This window comes from Xylocopa sonorina, chromosome 4 (genome assembly GCF_050948175.1).
Source record: "Xylocopa sonorina isolate GNS202 chromosome 4, iyXylSono1_principal, whole genome shotgun sequence".
Lineage (NCBI taxonomy): Eukaryota > Metazoa > Arthropoda > Insecta > Hymenoptera > Apidae > Xylocopa > Xylocopa sonorina.
Window position 1 is genome coordinate 2,831,505 of NC_135196.1, and position 19,042 is coordinate 2,850,546.

Below are 19,042 nucleotides of genomic sequence, written 5' to 3' on the forward strand. Positions count from 1 at the left end.
ATAAGTTATCTAGGAATCTGTAATAAAAAAAATATTATTCTTAGATTAATTTCTTTAAATAATGTTATAAATATTCATTTCCGTTACATACTTTTAATAAAACTTATACAAATTTATATATCTTCGTTCAAATTTTAAGATATATCATGCGCTTAATAATCAATATGGCTGACTTTCCATTTCCGACAATAGTAAACAACGTCATTTCCTACTTCTGTATAGCGAAAGTGCGTCAGAAACTGGAGATCTACTTTTGTGAACACAGAACACGGTGTAAAAGTTCTTTAATACTAACCGTGTTCCCAGTAAATTAACAGCGTTTCACGTTTCAAAATTAAGTGTGCCGGAAGAAAGTACTTTTTGGTGTGTTTTTATGCATTAAAATTACTTAATATCTGAAAGGATTAACTCGATCAAAACTCAACATGTATACAAGAAACAGACAAAGCCAAGCCTATACCAGTAGTAAGTTATTTGAAGTAATTTTAGACGAAAGGTTAAATCATTTTATGCGTCGTATTGTTATTTTAATATAATGAATATATTCGTGTATGGTCGTTGTTCGTAATTGTTGAAGATGTGTAAATAACTACAGCACAAAAAAATCGATATCTATATACCGGCTCATATGGAATGGCGTCCTAAAACGTATATTTATAATACTTTTTCTATATTTCACTGATAATAACAGAAATGAAAATAATTGAATGAGATTACTGTACATATAATGTTCCGTAAATAATTTTATGATTTCATACCACTTTTTCCCACGTAATTGTGTTCTTTTTCGTTTGGCGCGTAAATTTAAACTAAAAAGATACTGGATACTTGTTGCGAAATGTTTTATTATATAATTTATTAATTTTGTTATTTATAAATATTAGTGTATTAATACTTTCTATAATTGCATTTACAGCGAGAAACCAAAGTTCTCCAAATGTAGGATACCAAGGTCAAAGCTCCGTAAGTTTGCCACTTTAACAGTAATTTTACTTATATAATTTCAAATATATTTAACTTCAATGCCAAAGTAAACAAAATTCAGACAAATTTTAAATATTAGCCTCAAATGACTAGATCGCTTAAGATAAAGTACATGTATTCAGGTAAAATCATATTAGGCAAAACACAGTAGTGTTATTAAGTGAGTTGATAAAATCAATGTAGATAATTTAAAGAAGTATTGGTAAACTTCTCGAAAAGCTACTTCTCATGAATTTGAATGAGATTTCTTTAATCAGTGTTATGTATATATACATAGCAATCTTGAAAGGAAATGAAATGTTGTTAACATTATTAAAATGTTAATTATATTGCAGAACAACTAATATTGAAATTTGAAAACTTAATAAAAAAAAGGTTAAATATTTTATTATCTATATGGTTGTGCCTTTTATTAACTTTTTTAATTGGACAGGGGTTATAGGATACCAGAAAAATAATATTAATAGTTAAAATCAATAAAAGGTAAAAAACTATCAGATTTCAAAGCATAAGGATTCTTGTTCTTATTACATTGAAATGATTAATATTATTAGTATCATCATTATTTTCTTAAGACATCACTGTTTTAACTGAATTAAAAAAATTACAGGAGTTCATCTCCTTATTTCCATATCTAGACATATTTTACCAAACATCATTTCAAACACACTTTTAACTTTACTATACAAATTTTTTGAGAAACAGTAGTGTAATCATTCCAGTATGCCTAATGAAATAGAGAATACTAGTGTAAGTAAATTTTCCAAAGTTATTAAACATTCCACAAATGTGTCTAATTCCTACCATTATTTATATGTTATAGCTGAGCGATTAGAAAGAGTTCTATTAAATTCTATGAAGAAGTAGCTTTTTGACCTCTTTTACTTAGACGTTTATACATTAAATTATACATAATATAATTCAGTGTATAAAGTAAGTAATGCAAAAAGTATTTAACATGTTAAACACAGAATTAATTTTGTTTTATTTTTCATTTAAACATGCTGAAAATATGTCTGTATATAAATAATAGTAATGGTATCAATCCCAAGAGATAAATGTCATCTAAATAAAAAGTTTATTATTGGTCTTAAGAGACTGATATAGTGTTTAACATATTAAACAAATATTTTGTAATTTTTGTAAATAAAAATAATTCTCCTTTGGAAACATTGTTTTTAAAGGTTTAAAACACTATACTTCTCTAATTATATTTGATTTGTTCTATTAATTAGAACTATTTAAGTACATTTAAAAGATGCCAAAAATATTTAATTTTATAGAAACTAAAACTTTAGATTCTCAGAATTTAAAATCCTGGAAATACGCAAAAAACAGTGAAATAACTTAAATTAGCATTTTTCAGAAAATGTTATATCAATAATATTTTTGTGCATTATTTAACACACATGCATTTGACGAACATATGCATATGTGAAAAATGTTTCCGGCGTAATAGTGCACATAGTTGAAGCATTTTTTGGTAATATTCTGGTACTTACACTATGGTATATTAAAGTTTCATCATTATACAACAATATTGGTTGGTATGTATACCAGAAGTCTATTACAAAATGTTTCATATGTACATACAAGAATGTGTATATATTGTATGGAAGTAGCATTGAACATACATATTCCTCTTAATGCTAAAAGTAAATGCATATATAGAATATTTTTTACAATATTTAACACTTTCTGGTCGAACATAATTTTTTTAATCATAAAAATAAAATATATATTATTTATATATCCAAATTTTAACTAAAATCATTTAAATGCACTTTTTGAAATACAAGCACCATCACTTTGCTTGCAATATATATTAAATATTTGTATTATTATATCATTTAACATATGTGTTACATTGACACTAAAAATATTTTATCAATCAGAATTATCTATTTGATTTTAATCCTAAGGTTACTACTTCTAAATATACCTGCTGCAATTGCAACAAATTTTTCTATTAACCTTTCGTATTACCTTAAACAAAAGGTTTTTTAATTATTTTTTATAAAGTATTAACAGTCAGGTTACTATTTCTACTGTAAATTATATTAATATAAGAGAAAGGGAAGAAATATTAAAAAATTGTAAAATCATGAAGTTTAAAATCTGTAATTGTTCCATTTGATGTTTCCAATATTTCATCCAGTTGCATGTACTAATTAGTGGTCCCTACTTTCCCCTCCCCTGCAATGCAGGAACTAGTAGCTATACAACAATACCGAGGAGGTCTATTCAGCCAGGGACTAGTTCGTCAGTTACCCACATAGCATAGCCTGCCATAGGCCATATTTTTTATAACTTACTGCACTGACGTTTAAATAACGTGGACTAAAATGATAATTGTCATTTTTGAGTACAAATAATAAAATAACACCTCTAATGCAAATTATAAAATTAACTTGATTTAATTTATAACATATATAAATACTTTTTAAATATAAAATTCGATAATTGATTTTTACAGAATATTAACTTGACTACTTGTTTAATTTGTTAAAATAATTCAATAATTTCATAAAATGTATAGAAATGAAATATTTATTTAGAATTAAAAATCTTCATTGTACTTGTGTTATTTTTAACTTTTCATGATATGTAAACTCAGTTCAGTTATATATGAGGAAATATTGGCCAGAGAATTAAATTGGTTGGTATGAGTTATGGGGGTAGCTATACACTGCTTTCAAATGCATATGCGATGCTAGACCTTGGTGGGATAGCACAACCGTAGAGGTTCCTTGTGTAGCGGCGACCCACCCTATGTTTTGCAGTACAATCAACAAGGAGGTTTCCAAGGATCTCAGCCAACTCAGAATCAGCAAAGTAATTACAAGCAAGGGGCAGTGCAGAATCCTCAACAATTTAAACAACAACCGCAGCAGCAGCAGACACAATTGCAGCAAGCAACAGTTAGAAATGTGCAACAAGCAAAACTTCAACAACCACAACAACAGCAATTGCCACAACAAGTTAAACAACCTCAGCAATCTGTTACAAACTCTTCTCAAGTTCAGTCTCAGCCACAACCTCAGTCTCAACCCCAGCCACAGTGTCAGCCTCAACCTCAACTTCAAGTACAACCTCAACCCCAACCCCAACCCCAATCTCAACCCCAACCCCAACCACAGCATCAACCTCAACCCCAACACCAACCTCTACCCCAACTTCAACCTCAACCTCAACCTCAGCGATTGAAACCAATTTTAAAGCAGCCTTCCCATACTCAACAGCAGAGTGTACCAATTGTTCAAAATAGCCCTGTTTCATCTTCTCAGCCATTAACTCCTACTCCAGCATCCCCTCTAACAACTAGTCCCAACCTTCCTACATCACAAATAAGTAATAGTACAGCTGAGGGAAAAAGTGAGAATGAAATAGTCGAATGTACAGATATTGATATGCAAGAACAGCTTCCAAGATGGAGGCGCAAAGCACCTGGATGTAAGCATTCAAGTATATAATACATTATAACGTAAAAATACATTTAAGATAATGTATTCGCCTAAAATTTTCCTGAAGAAAATATATTTTTTCAAAAAATGTATATAAATTCATGATACATGATTTTAATACATTACGTACTATAGTAATTTCTTTTAAATCTTTTGAGTTTTTTAAACTTTAAAAGATAGAAAACATGTTAGTCTTTATAATGTATGTATTATTTTATATTATTTACATTTTACAATTTTAAAAGTATATTATGTCATTAATAGATAAATCTTTAATTTTATTTTAAATCTAGTAAAACATGTTAATGTGTAAATGCAAACTATAATGTGTTAAATTAAAAAAAGAAAAAATAATTGCACAGTATTATAAGCTTAATGATGACAAAATCACTGCGCAAATTTGAAGATTAAACTGATAGTCATTTACTCCAGTAAATTACTGTTGAGTTATGGCATATTAATAACCATTGTGAACACTAATGTACTGATATAAATACGATATTCGATCAATAAGTTTTTTATTCTTTTGTATAATAACTTATATAAATTTGTATCTTTAGTTAGGGTAAATAAAAAGCTAAAACGACTTCGTTTGAATCAACGTCTAAGGAAAACGTTGCAACCAAAAAATGCAATTATGGTACTAAATGAAATGAAACCTGGAGTGCAGTTTACATTTCCTGAAACACAAGGACCTATGCCAAATTCCCTATATCTAGTCCATGCGGAGGTATTTAGAATAATTTAATATACTAACATTTATATGCTATGTACGTAAAATATTAAAGTGTTGTTTACAATGAGAACAGCTGGATGGGAAGACTTATGTTGGACAAGGATTATCTAAACCCCTTGCTCGTCAGAATGCTGCTGAGAATGCGCTGAAGGCCTTATTACTTGAAAAAATGACAGCAGCATCAATGAAAGCACGTATCGATGCTGAATCAGATGGACAAGCAAATCTATCCACAGAATCGTCTAACGCATCGAAAGATGATAATAACGAAGAAAGTGTAACGCCAATGGATACTACTGTTGATGAAAGTGATGAAATTCCATGGAGTTCGTTAGCTAGCTTTGCACTGTACAAGCTTTTCCTTGAATGGCATAATCAAGGAACATCAGTTCCAGTTCCAAGACCAGGATTACCGTCGCCTGTTAAAGGCATTAAGAAAGAAATTTCTCAAGTTCAAAAGACTCCGGTACAAAAAGAACTTCCACCTAATGCAACAAGCATACATCCTGTAATGTTATTGAATCAAATGAGACCAGGTTTAACATATGTAGAACTTAATCGTGTCGGTAATCCACCTAATACAATGTTTACTCTTGCTGTTGAGATTGATGGCATTGAGTACACAGGAACAGGTAATGTTATTCATCGTTTTGTATTACGACTGATTTCTATTCCAGTTAAAAAATTTATAGATGTAATATAAGAATTGAAAGTGTATGAATATATGTTACAGCAAAAAACAAGAAAGATGCCAAGAAGATAGCAGCAAAATCTGCACTCTTTGCTTTATATGGTTTGAGTTACCCGGATGAGATTAAACCAGTAGTCCAAGATCAACCATTGGCTTAAACAAAAAAATACACGTAGAAATCTTTTTAACATTTCATGTAAATTATAATATTAGGACATTATTATTCATTTTACTTTGAACACTTTGATTTATGACTTATGTGTTTTATTACATACTGTAAAACACATTCTAAAAGTTAGACGATGCAACACTGATATAAGAATTTTACAGTATATATATTTATATATACATATGGGATCATTTATACGTATATCACTATGTATAATATTTAGATATTTAAATTGTTATACAAAATTAACAAAAATATTATTTCTCTCTTATGAATATAATCGAGAATAAGTATAACCTACATACGGGACGCAATATAATCAAGATAAAGTGACTTCATTAAAATAATCAGTATTTTTCTTCTATTTTACTTTCGAAAGTTATGTTTTTAAATACGTATTTTATTTATTTAACTTTATATTAGAACAAAAAATTTTAATTTAGACTCGATCATTACATTATTAATGATTAGTATAATTAATTGTTGTTGCTGTTAATAGTTAATTTGTAATCAAATTCTACAGACCGATTAAATAATAGTGATGGTGGTATATATTAAACTGTAAATATATAACTAATTGACAAAAATGTAATCATATCGCATTCTTTTTAAAAAGTAACAAAAATTATTTCTTTAAAACTATAACTTGTTCAAAAGATTATACTTTTGTATGTAGTATAGTAGCTATTATTTTGTATTCAAGCTTCGTATTACATCATGTTCAAACTGAAATATTAGTGTATTATAATAAATTGATATGTATAAATAAATGTTATCCTTATTAATAATTACCATGTATTTGAATAAAAATTATTTTATTTTCTACTAAAGTATGCATATTTACGTTCTTGGTTTTGTACAAATCTTTTATTACTTGGTCAGAAAATAGGTACTTGATAAAGTATCGTATATATACTGTACAGATATAAGCAAGTAGTTGTTATGACAACAATTTTCCAAACATTGAGATGTATCGTAAGACACCTGTGAAATTAAACTATATATGAAACATGCAACCATTAAAAATAATAGTTGTAGGACCTGTTAGGGTAATATTTAAGATTTGTGATTTATTTATAACATAACAATATAATATTTTTATTATCCAAGTATTTATACAGTGTCTTTCATTTCGTTTATTATATTTAAACACTTTATTCATTAAAATATGTATCAAGATTTCCAATATTTAAATTGTTTAGAAAGAATATATTTTTTAGAGTGGTAAAACAACGATATCTAATTTCCTTGCTGACGCTACAGAAATACCATACGATTATCATCCAACTCAGGGTGTTCGTATATTAGAGTTTGAAATACAGAATATAAATATGAATAATAAATATATTACTAAAGATATTGAATTATGGGATTGTAGTGGTGATCATAAGTATGTATATAAGCATCTTACTGCGTCAAAAAATAATACAAAATGTATATGTATAAAATTGTATATAAAATATTTTAGATTTGAAAACTGTTGGCCAGCTATAAGGAAAGATGTTCATGGCGTTATACTTGTATACAATGAAAAATCTGATGACTGTTTGAAAGAGATTCAACAATTGTATGATTATTTTATTGATCAAACAAAATTAGGTCCAGATAAATGTGTAATTTTCTGTTATGACCTTGAGAATAAAAATCCTGAAATATCAAAAATAATATGTAAGTATTAATATATATGTGTAATTAAATATATATTTAAAGTACAATTGTATTTTAAATTTGTTATAAACAGCCTCAACGTTTGTAAAAGTTTCTCACATAAAATGTAATACAGAAAATGGTGGAAATAAATTAAAAGCCGACTTTTCATCATTCGTAAGTACAGTACTTAACAAAATGCAGTTACACTAATCGAGTAGATAAGTATTTTAATGAACATTATTTCGCAAGATAATACTGTTTAAAATTATACAATAACAAATTCTAATATAATGTTTTCTTAAAATATATTTAAAAATTTGTTAACATTAATTAGGAAAAAATGAATCGTTTCTTTTAGTATGATTCATTTATTGCATACATATGTATTTACGTATCATGTTTTATTTATACACATTTTCATTTCACATAACAAATTAATATATACATATAATTATTTTATAATATATAGAAACTATAGAATTATTATATAATATTAAATATGTTGTGCGGTATGGTAATAATATAATTAAATAATTTAGTATCTCTGATATTATTCTTCCGGAAAATTAATGGAATATATCTTTCGATGTTAATGTAAAAAGGTATTCTAAATGTACTAACTTAAATTTGAACTTAATATACAGTTTATTAAAAATAATAGTTTGTGTACAATCTTAATTATTTAGAGTTTGATTTATGGTATTTTGTACTAACGAAATGATTGTTAACTTTTTGTTTGATCCGCTAAAAATGCTATTGTCTCATTCCATGCATGCTGAACCTGTTCTTCAGTCACATTATAATTCCATAAAGTACATATTACAACATTTGCTTCATTAACTTGTTCCGTATTGCTTGGTTGAACTTGAATTCTTGCTTTTGCATCCGTTTCAGTCAATCTATTCCTCTCTATTATTCGTTTTATGGCCTGAGAAATTCAGCAGAATTTTAATTCGAAAAAATATTTCGATGTGAATTTTCTATTAAAGTTTTAATATTCGAATTTGAAGCTCACCTCTTCCTGTGGTATAATACATGTCCAAATTTCATGACATTCATGTTGCCATTTAGCTTGAATTAAAACAGCAGCTTCCATTACAATTACATCAAATCCTTTGGTATAGTAATCATTTATTTGTTTTGTTGCTTCTTCTAAAATTATGGGCCAAACAAGATTATTTAATTTATTTAGTTGTGCCTATGAAAAAAATATACATTTTGTCAAACATAAAATGAACAATAATAACATTAAATATACCGTATTAACATCAAGATAATGAAATAGTTTAAAAGCCTACTTCATCGTTAAATACTATATCTCCAAGTGCCTTTCTATCAATAAGTCCATCAGATTTCAAAATAACGGTACCAAAGGTTTTAAGTACAGCATCGTAACACCTTTTACCAGGTGAATATAAATCATGCGCTATTGTATCACAATTGACTACGGCTGCACCCAACTTTTCTAATTTCTTAGCTACTGATGATTTTCCACTTGCTATACCCCCAGTTAGACCAATGATATAAGGTTTCAGAGGTTTATTTTCTATTCTCTGAAAAAATGACAGAATGAAAACCTCCATACAATAATATTTAATAATAATACATACAGGGGCTCGAAGTTTTGTACCCAATAATCGCATTCTTTGATTACTAGAACTGATTTTGCTTTCTTCGTGTTCCCTATGATTCTCATCGCAAATTAATTTTACAATATGAATATCTAATCTATTGAGATTCATTCTCTTGCGCATCTCATTTACTTTATCCCCGCCACGTTTTGTTTCCTCGCTAACCACTAACATTTCAAACGTTGGATCAAATTTAGTAGGACCATACATATCTTCTATAGGTACTACATTATAAGTTAAGGATGTGTCTACATCTTCTAAGAAGTTTCTAAGATTCAAGATTCTTGTTGGGCATGGTTCTATAAGTTCCCATAACAATTTTCCTGTAAACAAGATTTATTAAATGAATTAAAATACTAATAAATTTTTAGATTGCAACAATTAGTATACAAATTATATATTATACCCGATAACATATTTGTATCTGTTACACCAACTGTAAGCTTCTCTGTGCAACGTAGAATAGCTTCGCTTAAAAATATTTTATGACCATTATGTATTCGATCAAACGTTCCACCGAGTATCACATTCTTATAAGTCTTTTCTTCGTTGACACAAGGTGTTACTTCATCAGCCTTTTCTAATTTCTGATCATCATTAAAAGTAATAAAATTACAGCCCATTGAAGTGTTGGCTAGGTAATCTTGTATGAATGAGTCAGCTTCTTTTTTACTACAAATTTGATCAAAAATAACTATTTCCACAGGTTTCTTAGTATTTATTATCGAAATGTTAGGATTTTTCATAGTGGTAAGTAATACGCGTACATCAAGTCGTGCGGATATAGTGGATGTGTCCATGTAAATGTTGGAAATTATTTGAGCATAACGGGTTAGTTTGAGCTGAGTACTTGTTATTGTGTGATTACCAGAGAGGAAAATATTCTTTTCCGGGAAATATTGAATGTATAATGTCTTTGATACGTGTTCTTTAATAATAGGTAATAACTTTGTCACTTTTGTCGGATTAGTTAACACTAATAAACCAGTATTTGCCATTGTGTAGAATGGTATTTCTTAAACTTTCTTAACCTTATTTCTTGGTTATACTTTTATCACAACAAGTGACGTAAATCGTGTATTTACCTTTCATCCATTAATATTTCTGCATATCGATTAAATATAAAATTACGTAATTGATACGAATTTCATATTATAGGAACGAATAATTTTTTTTACTGGAAAAGTACGTTTTATAAGTGTGTACGATTTTGGCATATTTATTCTTGTAAACAAATATTGAAACTATAAATTTAACGCTGTTTATATTTAACTTTTCCCCTTTATTAAAAGTAATATGTATTTTTCGTTCTTACATAAGAAAAATAAAATACCAAGTTATTAAATAATTGATCTTGTAGTCAAAAAATTATTAACCGAAATAATTATACTATATATCTGAATTGATTTAATACATTTCATGTTTTATCAAGCTATAATTATTTAGTTTATTTATGTAATAATTGAAGTAGTCTGTACGACAAACATATTGCGATATATATTGTACGTTAATTAAATTTATAATTTCTACGATGGTGGTACAGAAGAACATCGCAAGGTCTTGTAAAAAGATTGTGTAGAGGCTGTATGATGTAAAATTAACCATTGTAATAATTTTGTGTGATTATTAGCAAGTGTCATTTCCAATATACAATTGTACCATTTATCTTCAGTACCAATTCCACATCCTATATAGGAGCATAAAATTGTGTGATTTATTTTGCAGTTGGTATCGATAAAATATAAATGAAAAAATTAACATATAAATAAAGTGAATGTCTAACTAACCAGTTTGTACAAGTATATCTAAGCAAGAGAAGTCATGTTCTGTTGGTTTATTAAGGAAATAATAAATAGCCAAACACAAAGCATTGTCTCCATTTATCGTGGTAAGGGAAGGATCGGCACCTATACAAATTTATTGTAAAAAACAAAATAATATTTAATTACATTATAACGTAATCGACTAAACATTATTTTATTAGGTATATATGTATACCTTTTGCCAACATAAATGTTATTAATGCTTTATGACCCCTGTAACAGACACGATGGAAAGGTGTTAAACCACTGGGTAGAGATTTTGCATTTACTAATTGCGGACAGTGAGCGACTATGTCGATGCATTTCAACGCATAAACAGTTTTGTAACAATTCTGAAAAATATGTTTACACATCATATAAATATATAGTATTTAATATAATATTTTTCCATATAGTTTGTATTGTAAAATGATATTTAAGAGAAAATTGATTTTACATCAGCAGCATACTGCAAAGCATTCAACATTTCTTTATGGCTGATTATACTTTTGTGTCTAATAAGTAATTGATTATAGTGTTTAAGCTTTTGTAATTCTAACAAATTGTATTTCAATTCGTTTGTAAATCGTTTACGATAATAATCTGCAATTCAAACGAAGACATCAAATATATCGGTGAGGAATGTATCTGTAAATATAAAATTTCAAAATCTATCTACCATGAATATGACAGAGCATATAAGAAACAACTATAATAAGTCCAGTGGCAGCAATGAGTTCGAAAACATGAAAAATTGTTCCATTTACTACTGTGAAATACTTAAGAATGACATCAGAAAGAGATTCGTTACGCTTTAGAATAAGACTCATGGTTCTTCTTCTTAATTATTTCTCGCGTATATAAATCTATTACGGAAAATGTATCTGGTCGAGGTAAAACTCTCTCGATCCTTAAATCTAGGAACAATATAACGGCAGATAGGAATCTACACGCGGCAAGCATTTCCCCATAATCGTGTTGAATACCCAATCAGAGCAAGCGAGCAATGATGCAGGATGTCCTCTTTCAACAGTCGACACGCCGGAAGTGATTGTCTAAGGGGTAGAGAGAGCCGTTACCCTGAGTAACGATTAGATATACCCCGAATCCTCAATTTGTAGCTCTGGAACGGGGTCGCCGTTGGGGGCACCGATGCTCGGGTATCGCAACGAAAACAGCATCGACGCAGACGCGAGCCATACTTGTCCGTAAGGAATGAATGCGTCGCAGTGATAAACCCGTCCCTAGTGTGTTTACTACTGTTTACAATCTTCCTCCGCGAGACTAATTGATGTTATGATTTCGACTGGTCGTAAATATTCGTGAAAGTTCGACGGCGATCGTGCCGTTTCCGAGACGGGAGTAAATCGAGCTCGAATCGTCTCGTTTAATGGGTGTACGGTGTAAGTAGAAATACACTCGGTTGTATTTCCCTCTGTGTTAGCTCGACCAGAGTCGCCTCTTGTTACGAAAATGGCGAAGCATACGAATCGCCGATACTCGTATGGGAATTCTCTCCATTTCTACACGGATGACGAGAAGTGAGTTGCTCTACTGTTCTAACGCGGAAGGACTTTATTGGGGCCAAGTGAGGAAAAAATTTCAGACAGTCAAAGATGGATGCAACAATTGAGAGAGAGTGCAGTGCTTTGGGTGGCCTCTTTCAGCAGATTATAACTGACATGAAGGTGAGCAACCTCGAAGATGTTACTCGTCGTTATTTATTGTGCCGCACGACCGCGTTTTATCCTGTTCATTGTTTTTTGTAAGCCTTTATACTTTTGCACAAGGGACGATGCAGGCGAACGCGTGTTGTCGAACGCGATACTTTATCTATCCTCGTAACTCGTAAATATTGTGAAATCGTTACGATCGAAACGATGATATATTCTATCTATTTTACTTTTTTTAACGCTTTATTCTCTCCGTTCTCCTGATTTTAATAACCATTCTCCGAAATCATTTAGATACTTTAATGCGATGAAACGAGGACGAAAGCTAATTTACACTTGTTCTAGTTTTACGATACACCACCGAAATACACATATTTCAATCTTTGCATGATTTCAGATGATATATGCTAATATTACATATTTTCCTTAAGTAAAATAATATTACGTAGCATCAATTAATAATATATACATACTGCACACGTATAATACTGTGTACAATAAAGTAATTCTTGGAATATCTTACTTAATAAATTTTATACATGAATTTTTTGCCAAGTTAACAAATTCTATTTAATCAGTCGGAATGCATGTTACATAGAATCAGAGTTACGCAACTATTTAGTTTCCTGATCAACAGAATTTTCTATGCTATACAAATATCTAATCACAAAAGATAGGTAGGCGTATATGATTATATTGTTGCATTCATCATATACCGTTGTATTTTTATGATTACATAGAAGATTGGCCTGAAGGGTAAAGATATATCAAAATCACTCGCAGTAATATCTATATAATTATAAAAACTGCGTCACAGTTATTTTTGCAAATGATGAGAGCCTTTTAAAATTTGTTTATAGAATGGAGCACCATTGTGGGAAGATTTAATTTCGAAAGCAACAAAATTACATTCATGTTTAAGGTAATAATTACATATCAGTTCTATGTTAATATTTATTTTTTATTCATAACTTGTGACTTCTGATATATGTGTCTTAGATATTACTATAAATTACTTAAAGTAAAAAAATATATGTGGAAAAAGAAATAATAAGAATTTATTAAAAATAATAAGATTTATATTTAACTCTAAATATTATAATAATATAACATTTGTAATAGTTTTATTGTTGCTTCCATTTACTTAGGGCTGCTATTTTAGCTGTTTCTGCATATCTTGAAACCTTTCAAAAAATTGCTGATGCTGCAACTAATGCAAGAGGTAAATTACTTCAGATATTATTTGTTATACTGAATTATTGTAATAATTTAAATTAATTTCTTGTCTATTGAAAGTTACGACTTCTAAAAATATACAATTTTTTAAATTATTTATATAATTAAGGGGCAACAAAAGAAATTGGGACTGCTTTGACTCGGATATGTCTTAGACATAAAGCAGTGGAAACACGTATGAAATCATTCACGAGGTAATTATATTTTGTTATACTCTAATTAAAAATTTGTTACTAATCTCTTTTACTTAAATATTTTTTTATTAGTGCTATTATGGACTGCTTAGTGTTACCCCTTCAAGAAAAATTAGAAGATTGGAAGAAGTCTTTAATAAATCTAGATAAGGAACATGCCAAAGGTTGGTACTACATTTTCTTATTGTACAAGAATTTTATCTAAAGAGATACAAATCCGAAGATTACATAATTTATTTCTTTGTCTAATGTATATTAATTTATTTTGAATTTTTATGGAAGTTTCTCTTTAACAAACTTTTGAAAATAAAGAATTAATATTCTCGTTACAAACTTATATCCAGAGTATACGTTCGTGCTTTTCTAATCGTCAAAGTATACTTTCCAGAATACAAAAAAGCAAAGGCAGAATTAAGAAAACGATCTACCGATACATTACGTTTGCAAAAGAAAAAAGCACGTAAAGGTCAACATTTACAAGGGCAGTCGCAAGGACATGGAGCATCTGGAGACATTGAATTAAATCGGATGCTAGAATCTTCAGCAGCCGTTGTTCAAGAGAAACGTTTAAGTTTGGAAGAAACAGAAAGACGAGCGGTTCGTGCGGCTCTCCTAGAAGAAAGAGGCAGATACTGTTTACTTGCCAGATTTTTGAAACCAGTACTTGTTAGTAAACTATTCGATAAACTATTAACAATCTAATTTCAAATTATATCATTGATGATATGCGTAAATAAATATAGGATGAAGAAATAGCAATGTTAATGGAACTGACACATCTTCAAGAAGTTTCCGATCAACTACAACGACACGCAGCCTCTCCGCACCATTTGCCTCCTGCATCAGAGCAAGTAATAACAGACATAAAAGGTTGCGATGTAACGCAGTGGTCGCTTGCTACGCCTCCTTCGAGCCCTTCCTTGTCTCTTGGATCAAGAAAAAGTTCAATGTGTTCGATCAGTTCTTTAACAAGTAGCAGCAGTGGTTCTTGTAAAAGTCATCCAAGCCCATCTGGGCATCCTTGGCACAGATCACTTTCTCAGGTGAAAATTTCAAACAGCATAAAAAAAAGATCAATATTAAGTTCTCCTTTCTGCTTAACGATTCTATTTAAGAATGCCAGTCCCTTATTATGCATGGCACACTAGTTTAGGCGGTTTATGCACTAGCCGTATTCCAAGCAAGTAGTTGCTTGTAGATCATAGCATGATTGCCATTTGGCGTCAGCTTAGTGTATGTGGTAGTCGATGTTGTACTCGTTGTAGTCTGTCGGTGTCAGGCCCTCCAGCATCAGCGGTATGATGACGTTGCGCCACTTGGTAAACGGTAGTTCCCGTGACTCTGGCTTCACTTCTCAGGACACGTTATATACACAACCAATTTCTGAACACCAGGTAAGGTTGCTAGAAAATAGTTGCCTGCTAGCACTTTATGTTTTTCCTATTTGTTTTTTTCTTTATTATTCGCAACATAAGTGGAACATTGCATCTTTCGAGATGTACGAATGTTTTTGTTATGTTGTTGAATTTTAATTGTGTTGTCGTAGGTATCAAATGTGTCTTCTCAAACTAATCAAAATACTGGTTGTACTACAACAAGACCTGTAACTACTGCTACTTGGCCTGACTTACAGGAAACATCAGTTCAATACGACAGACAAAATCAGAACGCAATCAACGAACGACCGCATACGATCTCTTCTGGTAAGATTAATATTATTATTATTAAGAAAATTTGTATTTGATGAAGAGTATAATCTAGTGTTTTTAATGCGATATCAATTATCATTTTAGCTTATGAGAAAGGCCATCAAAGACCAGCACTCAGTGTCTACACATTCCAAGCTCCAGACAATACTGGCTGTTGTCATAGTCAACCCGCTTCTCCAGTTTCTTCTTCCTCTTCATGTTCTTCCTCTAATCAACAAGCATCCAGAGTACAATTGCGTAGAAATAATGGTAGTAGTCGTCCTCCTATACCGAACAGATGTTCCAGTCTTGAACGTCCGACGGTTCCAGTGAAAAATGAGGCACCCGGAAGTCCTCGAGGAAAACCCAAGTTACCACTTCCAGCACATTTAGCAAAAGGTCTGTATTATTTTGTGTATTAATTATGTATACATTTGGAAAATAAATAATAAATAATTTTATGGTATAATTCAGAATTAGCAACTCATCAGCTTCAACAACCAATGTACGTGAACATGCATGAATTAGCAAATCTAGCTGCGAGCCGTGCACAAGAGATGCAGTTACCATTACCACCACCTCCAGCGTCTCTATCAGCGCCAGGAACTGAAAAGGTATGTGTAATAATATGTGCGATTTTATGCTTAGAAGAAATTAAATAAATGCATTTATAGACTGAAATTATGGAAAAAGATGGTGGCAGTCAAACATCAGAGTCTAGCGTCGAATCTAGCAGTGGATATGGAAGTCAAACTACTATACCACACTCTCACTCACTTCATAATCAAAGTGAAAATGCCTGGAATGTACCTGGTGCTGCGTCTACTTTAACCGTTCGCAGAGGATCGATGCAGCAAGCGAACAAACCTCCTCCGCCAACCAGACGAACATCTACTATTATAACTGCTACATTCAATAATCCTTCATCGGTTTCTAACGACGAACGAACTGATAATACTTGTGACGAAGCCGAAAATCTTCCTCCACCGCCAGCATTTTTGTTAGAAGGTTCTTCACCTACAGCCAGTCCTACTCCTCAGCGGTAAAAAATTGACTTTTTTTACTCGTACCGAAACAAAGTGTTTAATATGTTTGCTGCATACCACGCGCGATGTAACATTTATTTGGTTACCATATATACATGCTGTTTGAAGTGGAATTTTTTTGCGTGTTGCAAATAGCCGAGTTTGTTTAATTTACACCTCCAGAGTAGCAACATCGTTCAAGTCAGATACACCGAGTCTCATCGATTCTGGAGCCGAGTGTGATATCAACGTATACTCAAGAACTGTATTCGATTCGCAGCGAACGTATTAAGTAACACGAAAGATGTAGTACTACTACATATATTTCATGTTGCAGATCTATTTCAGTGTCAGAAACAGTAAGGACCCTTACAGAGTTACGTCATACACCTGCTAGCCCGTCTCTTTTGCGGAAAGCTACAGGACAAGCACAAGCGCATAACAACTCAGCCGTCACGTTGCCACACAATGCTGTATTGCAAGTAACTCGATCTTCCGTCGAACGTTCGTGCGTAACTATTCGTTCAGGCTCTCAAGAACGTGGCACGACTACCACGCAAATAGGTACCGTTAATACAGGAGCAAATATTCAAGGGCAAGGTCCGGGTGGGGTGGGTCAAAGCTTTATGGCCGTTCTCAGTGCTAAGCTCATTAACAGTACAGGCAATAACGCCACGAGCGGTAACAATACAAGTCCTAAGTCTGGAAGAAAACACTCCGTTGAACAGCAAATAAGTAAAAATTCCAAGACGCCGTCTGGCTTTCTTGAAACTTTAAATGCTAAGTTGGCGCAGCAACAGCAGACCTTGCAAGGGAATAATACAACGAGCAGATCAGCAAGCGTGAGACGCATAATGGGTAATCGTGTACCTATTATGGATCCCTTGCAAGTCAGGGATTCTCTGATGGATCAAATACGAAAAGGTACCTCCTTAAGAAAAACTAGCGGTCCCATTAATGATCGCTCGGCACCTAAAATTTATTGAGTATTATAGTATTGATGTTCGTGCAAGTTCCTCTGCTGTCCTTGATATGCGTCTGAATTGCATTTGCAATTTGTTATGACAGTCGCGACGCGCGTCATCAAGTCTTAAACAATAACGTATCGGTACGTCACCAAATAAAATAATATTGGTGATCATACGTGTGTACTTCTACGAACGTACATTGATAAGCAGTTAGACTGACTTTTTTGCACTGTCAGCAGTAATGTCAAGTTAGAAGAACAAAGTAAATTCATTACAAGAATCCGTTAATACTATGATTAATTTGATTAAAATTGTGTAGAAAAAGACAAGCTCTATATTAAATCCATCCGTAATATATATATATATATATATATACACACAAATATTAATTCACTGTGAAAATAAAAGACTTATCTTAATTGTTCAATTAACAGAACCGATAACATTAAATCATATCCGTATTTGATGATAATAAATAATACGATTTAAGTAATGTATATATTTATAGAGTGGAACATTTAAATAGGAATACCTAAATATTTCCATTATTTATGGTTTTATGGAAATTCTTCTCAAAACAAAGTTATATCATTTGAAATGGCACACGTAATCGCGAAACAAATTCTTAACGAGACTTCAAAATGTCATCAATGCTTTTTTTAATGGAACCATGTACGATAATCCTATTAAGAAATAATCTTGAAAAATTTATTTTACCGCTCCTTCAATTAGTATAACTTTGTTCCGAGAAGTTTATTCATAGCACTAGAATAGCAGAGACATTAAGGTGCTCGCATTTAAATATGATATACTCTGTACATATAAGAAGTAGTATATTTACATATTACTTTATCTCTTGTATTAACTTGAGTTGACATTTGATACTCATGCCTGATGCTTGCCAGTACCATGGAAAACCTGACTGATCTAGTAATCTTAGTAACGATTTAATGTTGTATATTTTAATTTAAACAAAAGATGCAAAATTTGCATACCATATATATATATAATTTAATATAGAGCTCGTTTTTTATATATTATTTTACACATAATTATTAGTTTCACTTGTACTTCTGTTTTTCGTTTTCGTGTATGAAGCGCACAAGCACAATTGTAATTTTTATTTCATGT

General features: G+C 31.0%; 5 protein-coding genes across 15 annotated transcripts; 3 read left to right on the top strand and 2 right to left on the bottom strand.

Annotated features, from left to right (window-relative positions):
* The first annotated feature begins 199 nt into the window (after positions 1-199).
* Positions 200-6,213, top strand: LOC143423309 (uncharacterized). Its single transcript, XM_076894551.1, has 6 exons — positions 200-465; positions 917-963; positions 3,768-4,437; positions 5,009-5,178; positions 5,258-5,816; positions 5,918-6,213. The coding sequence occupies exons 1-6, from the start codon at positions 426-428 to the stop codon at positions 6,031-6,033; spliced, it is 1,602 nt and encodes a 533-aa protein (XP_076750666.1). The 5' UTR covers positions 200-425; the 3' UTR covers positions 6,034-6,213.
* Positions 6,214-6,541: 328 nt separating this feature from the next.
* On the top strand, positions 6,542-8,007 carry LOC143423318 (intraflagellar transport protein 22 homolog). Of its 2 annotated transcripts, none has more exons than XM_076894575.1 (3): positions 6,542-7,093; positions 7,265-7,712; positions 7,786-8,007. In XM_076894575.1, exons 1-3 carry the CDS (start codon positions 7,055-7,057, stop codon positions 7,902-7,904), a joined length of 606 nt encoding a protein of 201 aa, XP_076750690.1. In that variant the 5' UTR covers positions 6,542-7,054; the 3' UTR covers positions 7,905-8,007. The 2 variants fall into 2 exon arrangements, with proteins under 2 accessions (XP_076750690.1, XP_076750691.1); XM_076894576.1 differs by having other exon boundaries at positions 6,714-7,093; positions 7,755-7,958.
* Positions 8,008-8,315: 308 nt separating this feature from the next.
* On the bottom strand, positions 8,316-10,455 carry Ppat-dpck (Bifunctional Phosphopantetheine adenylyltransferase - Dephospho-CoA kinase). Of its 3 annotated transcripts, XM_076894060.1 has the most exons (6): positions 10,411-10,455; positions 9,732-9,997; positions 9,305-9,648; positions 8,993-9,247; positions 8,710-8,892; positions 8,316-8,622 (listed from the first exon to the last, which is right to left on the bottom strand). In XM_076894060.1, the coding sequence occupies exons 1-6, from the start codon at positions 10,419-10,421 to the stop codon at positions 8,419-8,421; spliced, it is 1,263 nt and encodes a 420-aa protein (XP_076750175.1). In that variant the 5' UTR covers positions 10,422-10,455; the 3' UTR covers positions 8,316-8,418. The 3 variants fall into 3 exon arrangements, with proteins under 3 accessions (XP_076750175.1, XP_076750174.1, XP_076750173.1); XM_076894059.1 differs by having other exon boundaries at positions 9,732-10,455; XM_076894058.1 differs by having other exon boundaries at positions 8,993-9,648; positions 9,732-10,455.
* Positions 10,456-10,801: 346 nt separating this feature from the next.
* Positions 10,802-12,135, bottom strand: LOC143423323 (uncharacterized). Its single transcript, XM_076894582.1, is given in 7 exon segments — positions 10,802-11,012; positions 11,113-11,232; positions 11,324-11,480; positions 11,585-11,730; positions 11,807-11,964; positions 11,966-12,060; positions 12,063-12,135. Coding segments are annotated over 7 exon segments (873 nt in total). The 5' UTR covers positions 12,099-12,135; the 3' UTR covers positions 10,802-10,851.
* A 368-nt stretch (positions 12,136-12,503) lies between these two features.
* LOC143423303 (uncharacterized) lies at positions 12,504-18,264 on the top strand. 8 transcript variants are annotated; one of them, XM_076894535.1, is made up of 14 exons: positions 12,504-12,815; positions 13,661-13,722; positions 13,949-14,022; positions 14,146-14,230; positions 14,303-14,394; positions 14,619-14,896; positions 14,974-15,273; positions 15,496-15,624; positions 15,777-15,933; positions 16,024-16,317; positions 16,393-16,532; positions 16,593-16,656; positions 16,759-16,960; positions 17,281-18,264. In XM_076894535.1, the coding sequence occupies exons 1-14, from the start codon at positions 12,744-12,746 to the stop codon at positions 17,927-17,929; spliced, it is 2,598 nt and encodes an 865-aa protein (XP_076750650.1). In that variant the 5' UTR covers positions 12,504-12,743; the 3' UTR covers positions 17,930-18,264. The 8 variants fall into 8 exon arrangements, with proteins under 8 accessions (XP_076750650.1, XP_076750647.1, XP_076750649.1 ...); XM_076894532.1 differs by having other exon boundaries at positions 16,593-16,960; XM_076894534.1 differs by having other exon boundaries at positions 15,864-15,933; positions 16,593-16,960.
* The last annotated feature ends 778 nt before the right edge of the window (positions 18,265-19,042 follow it).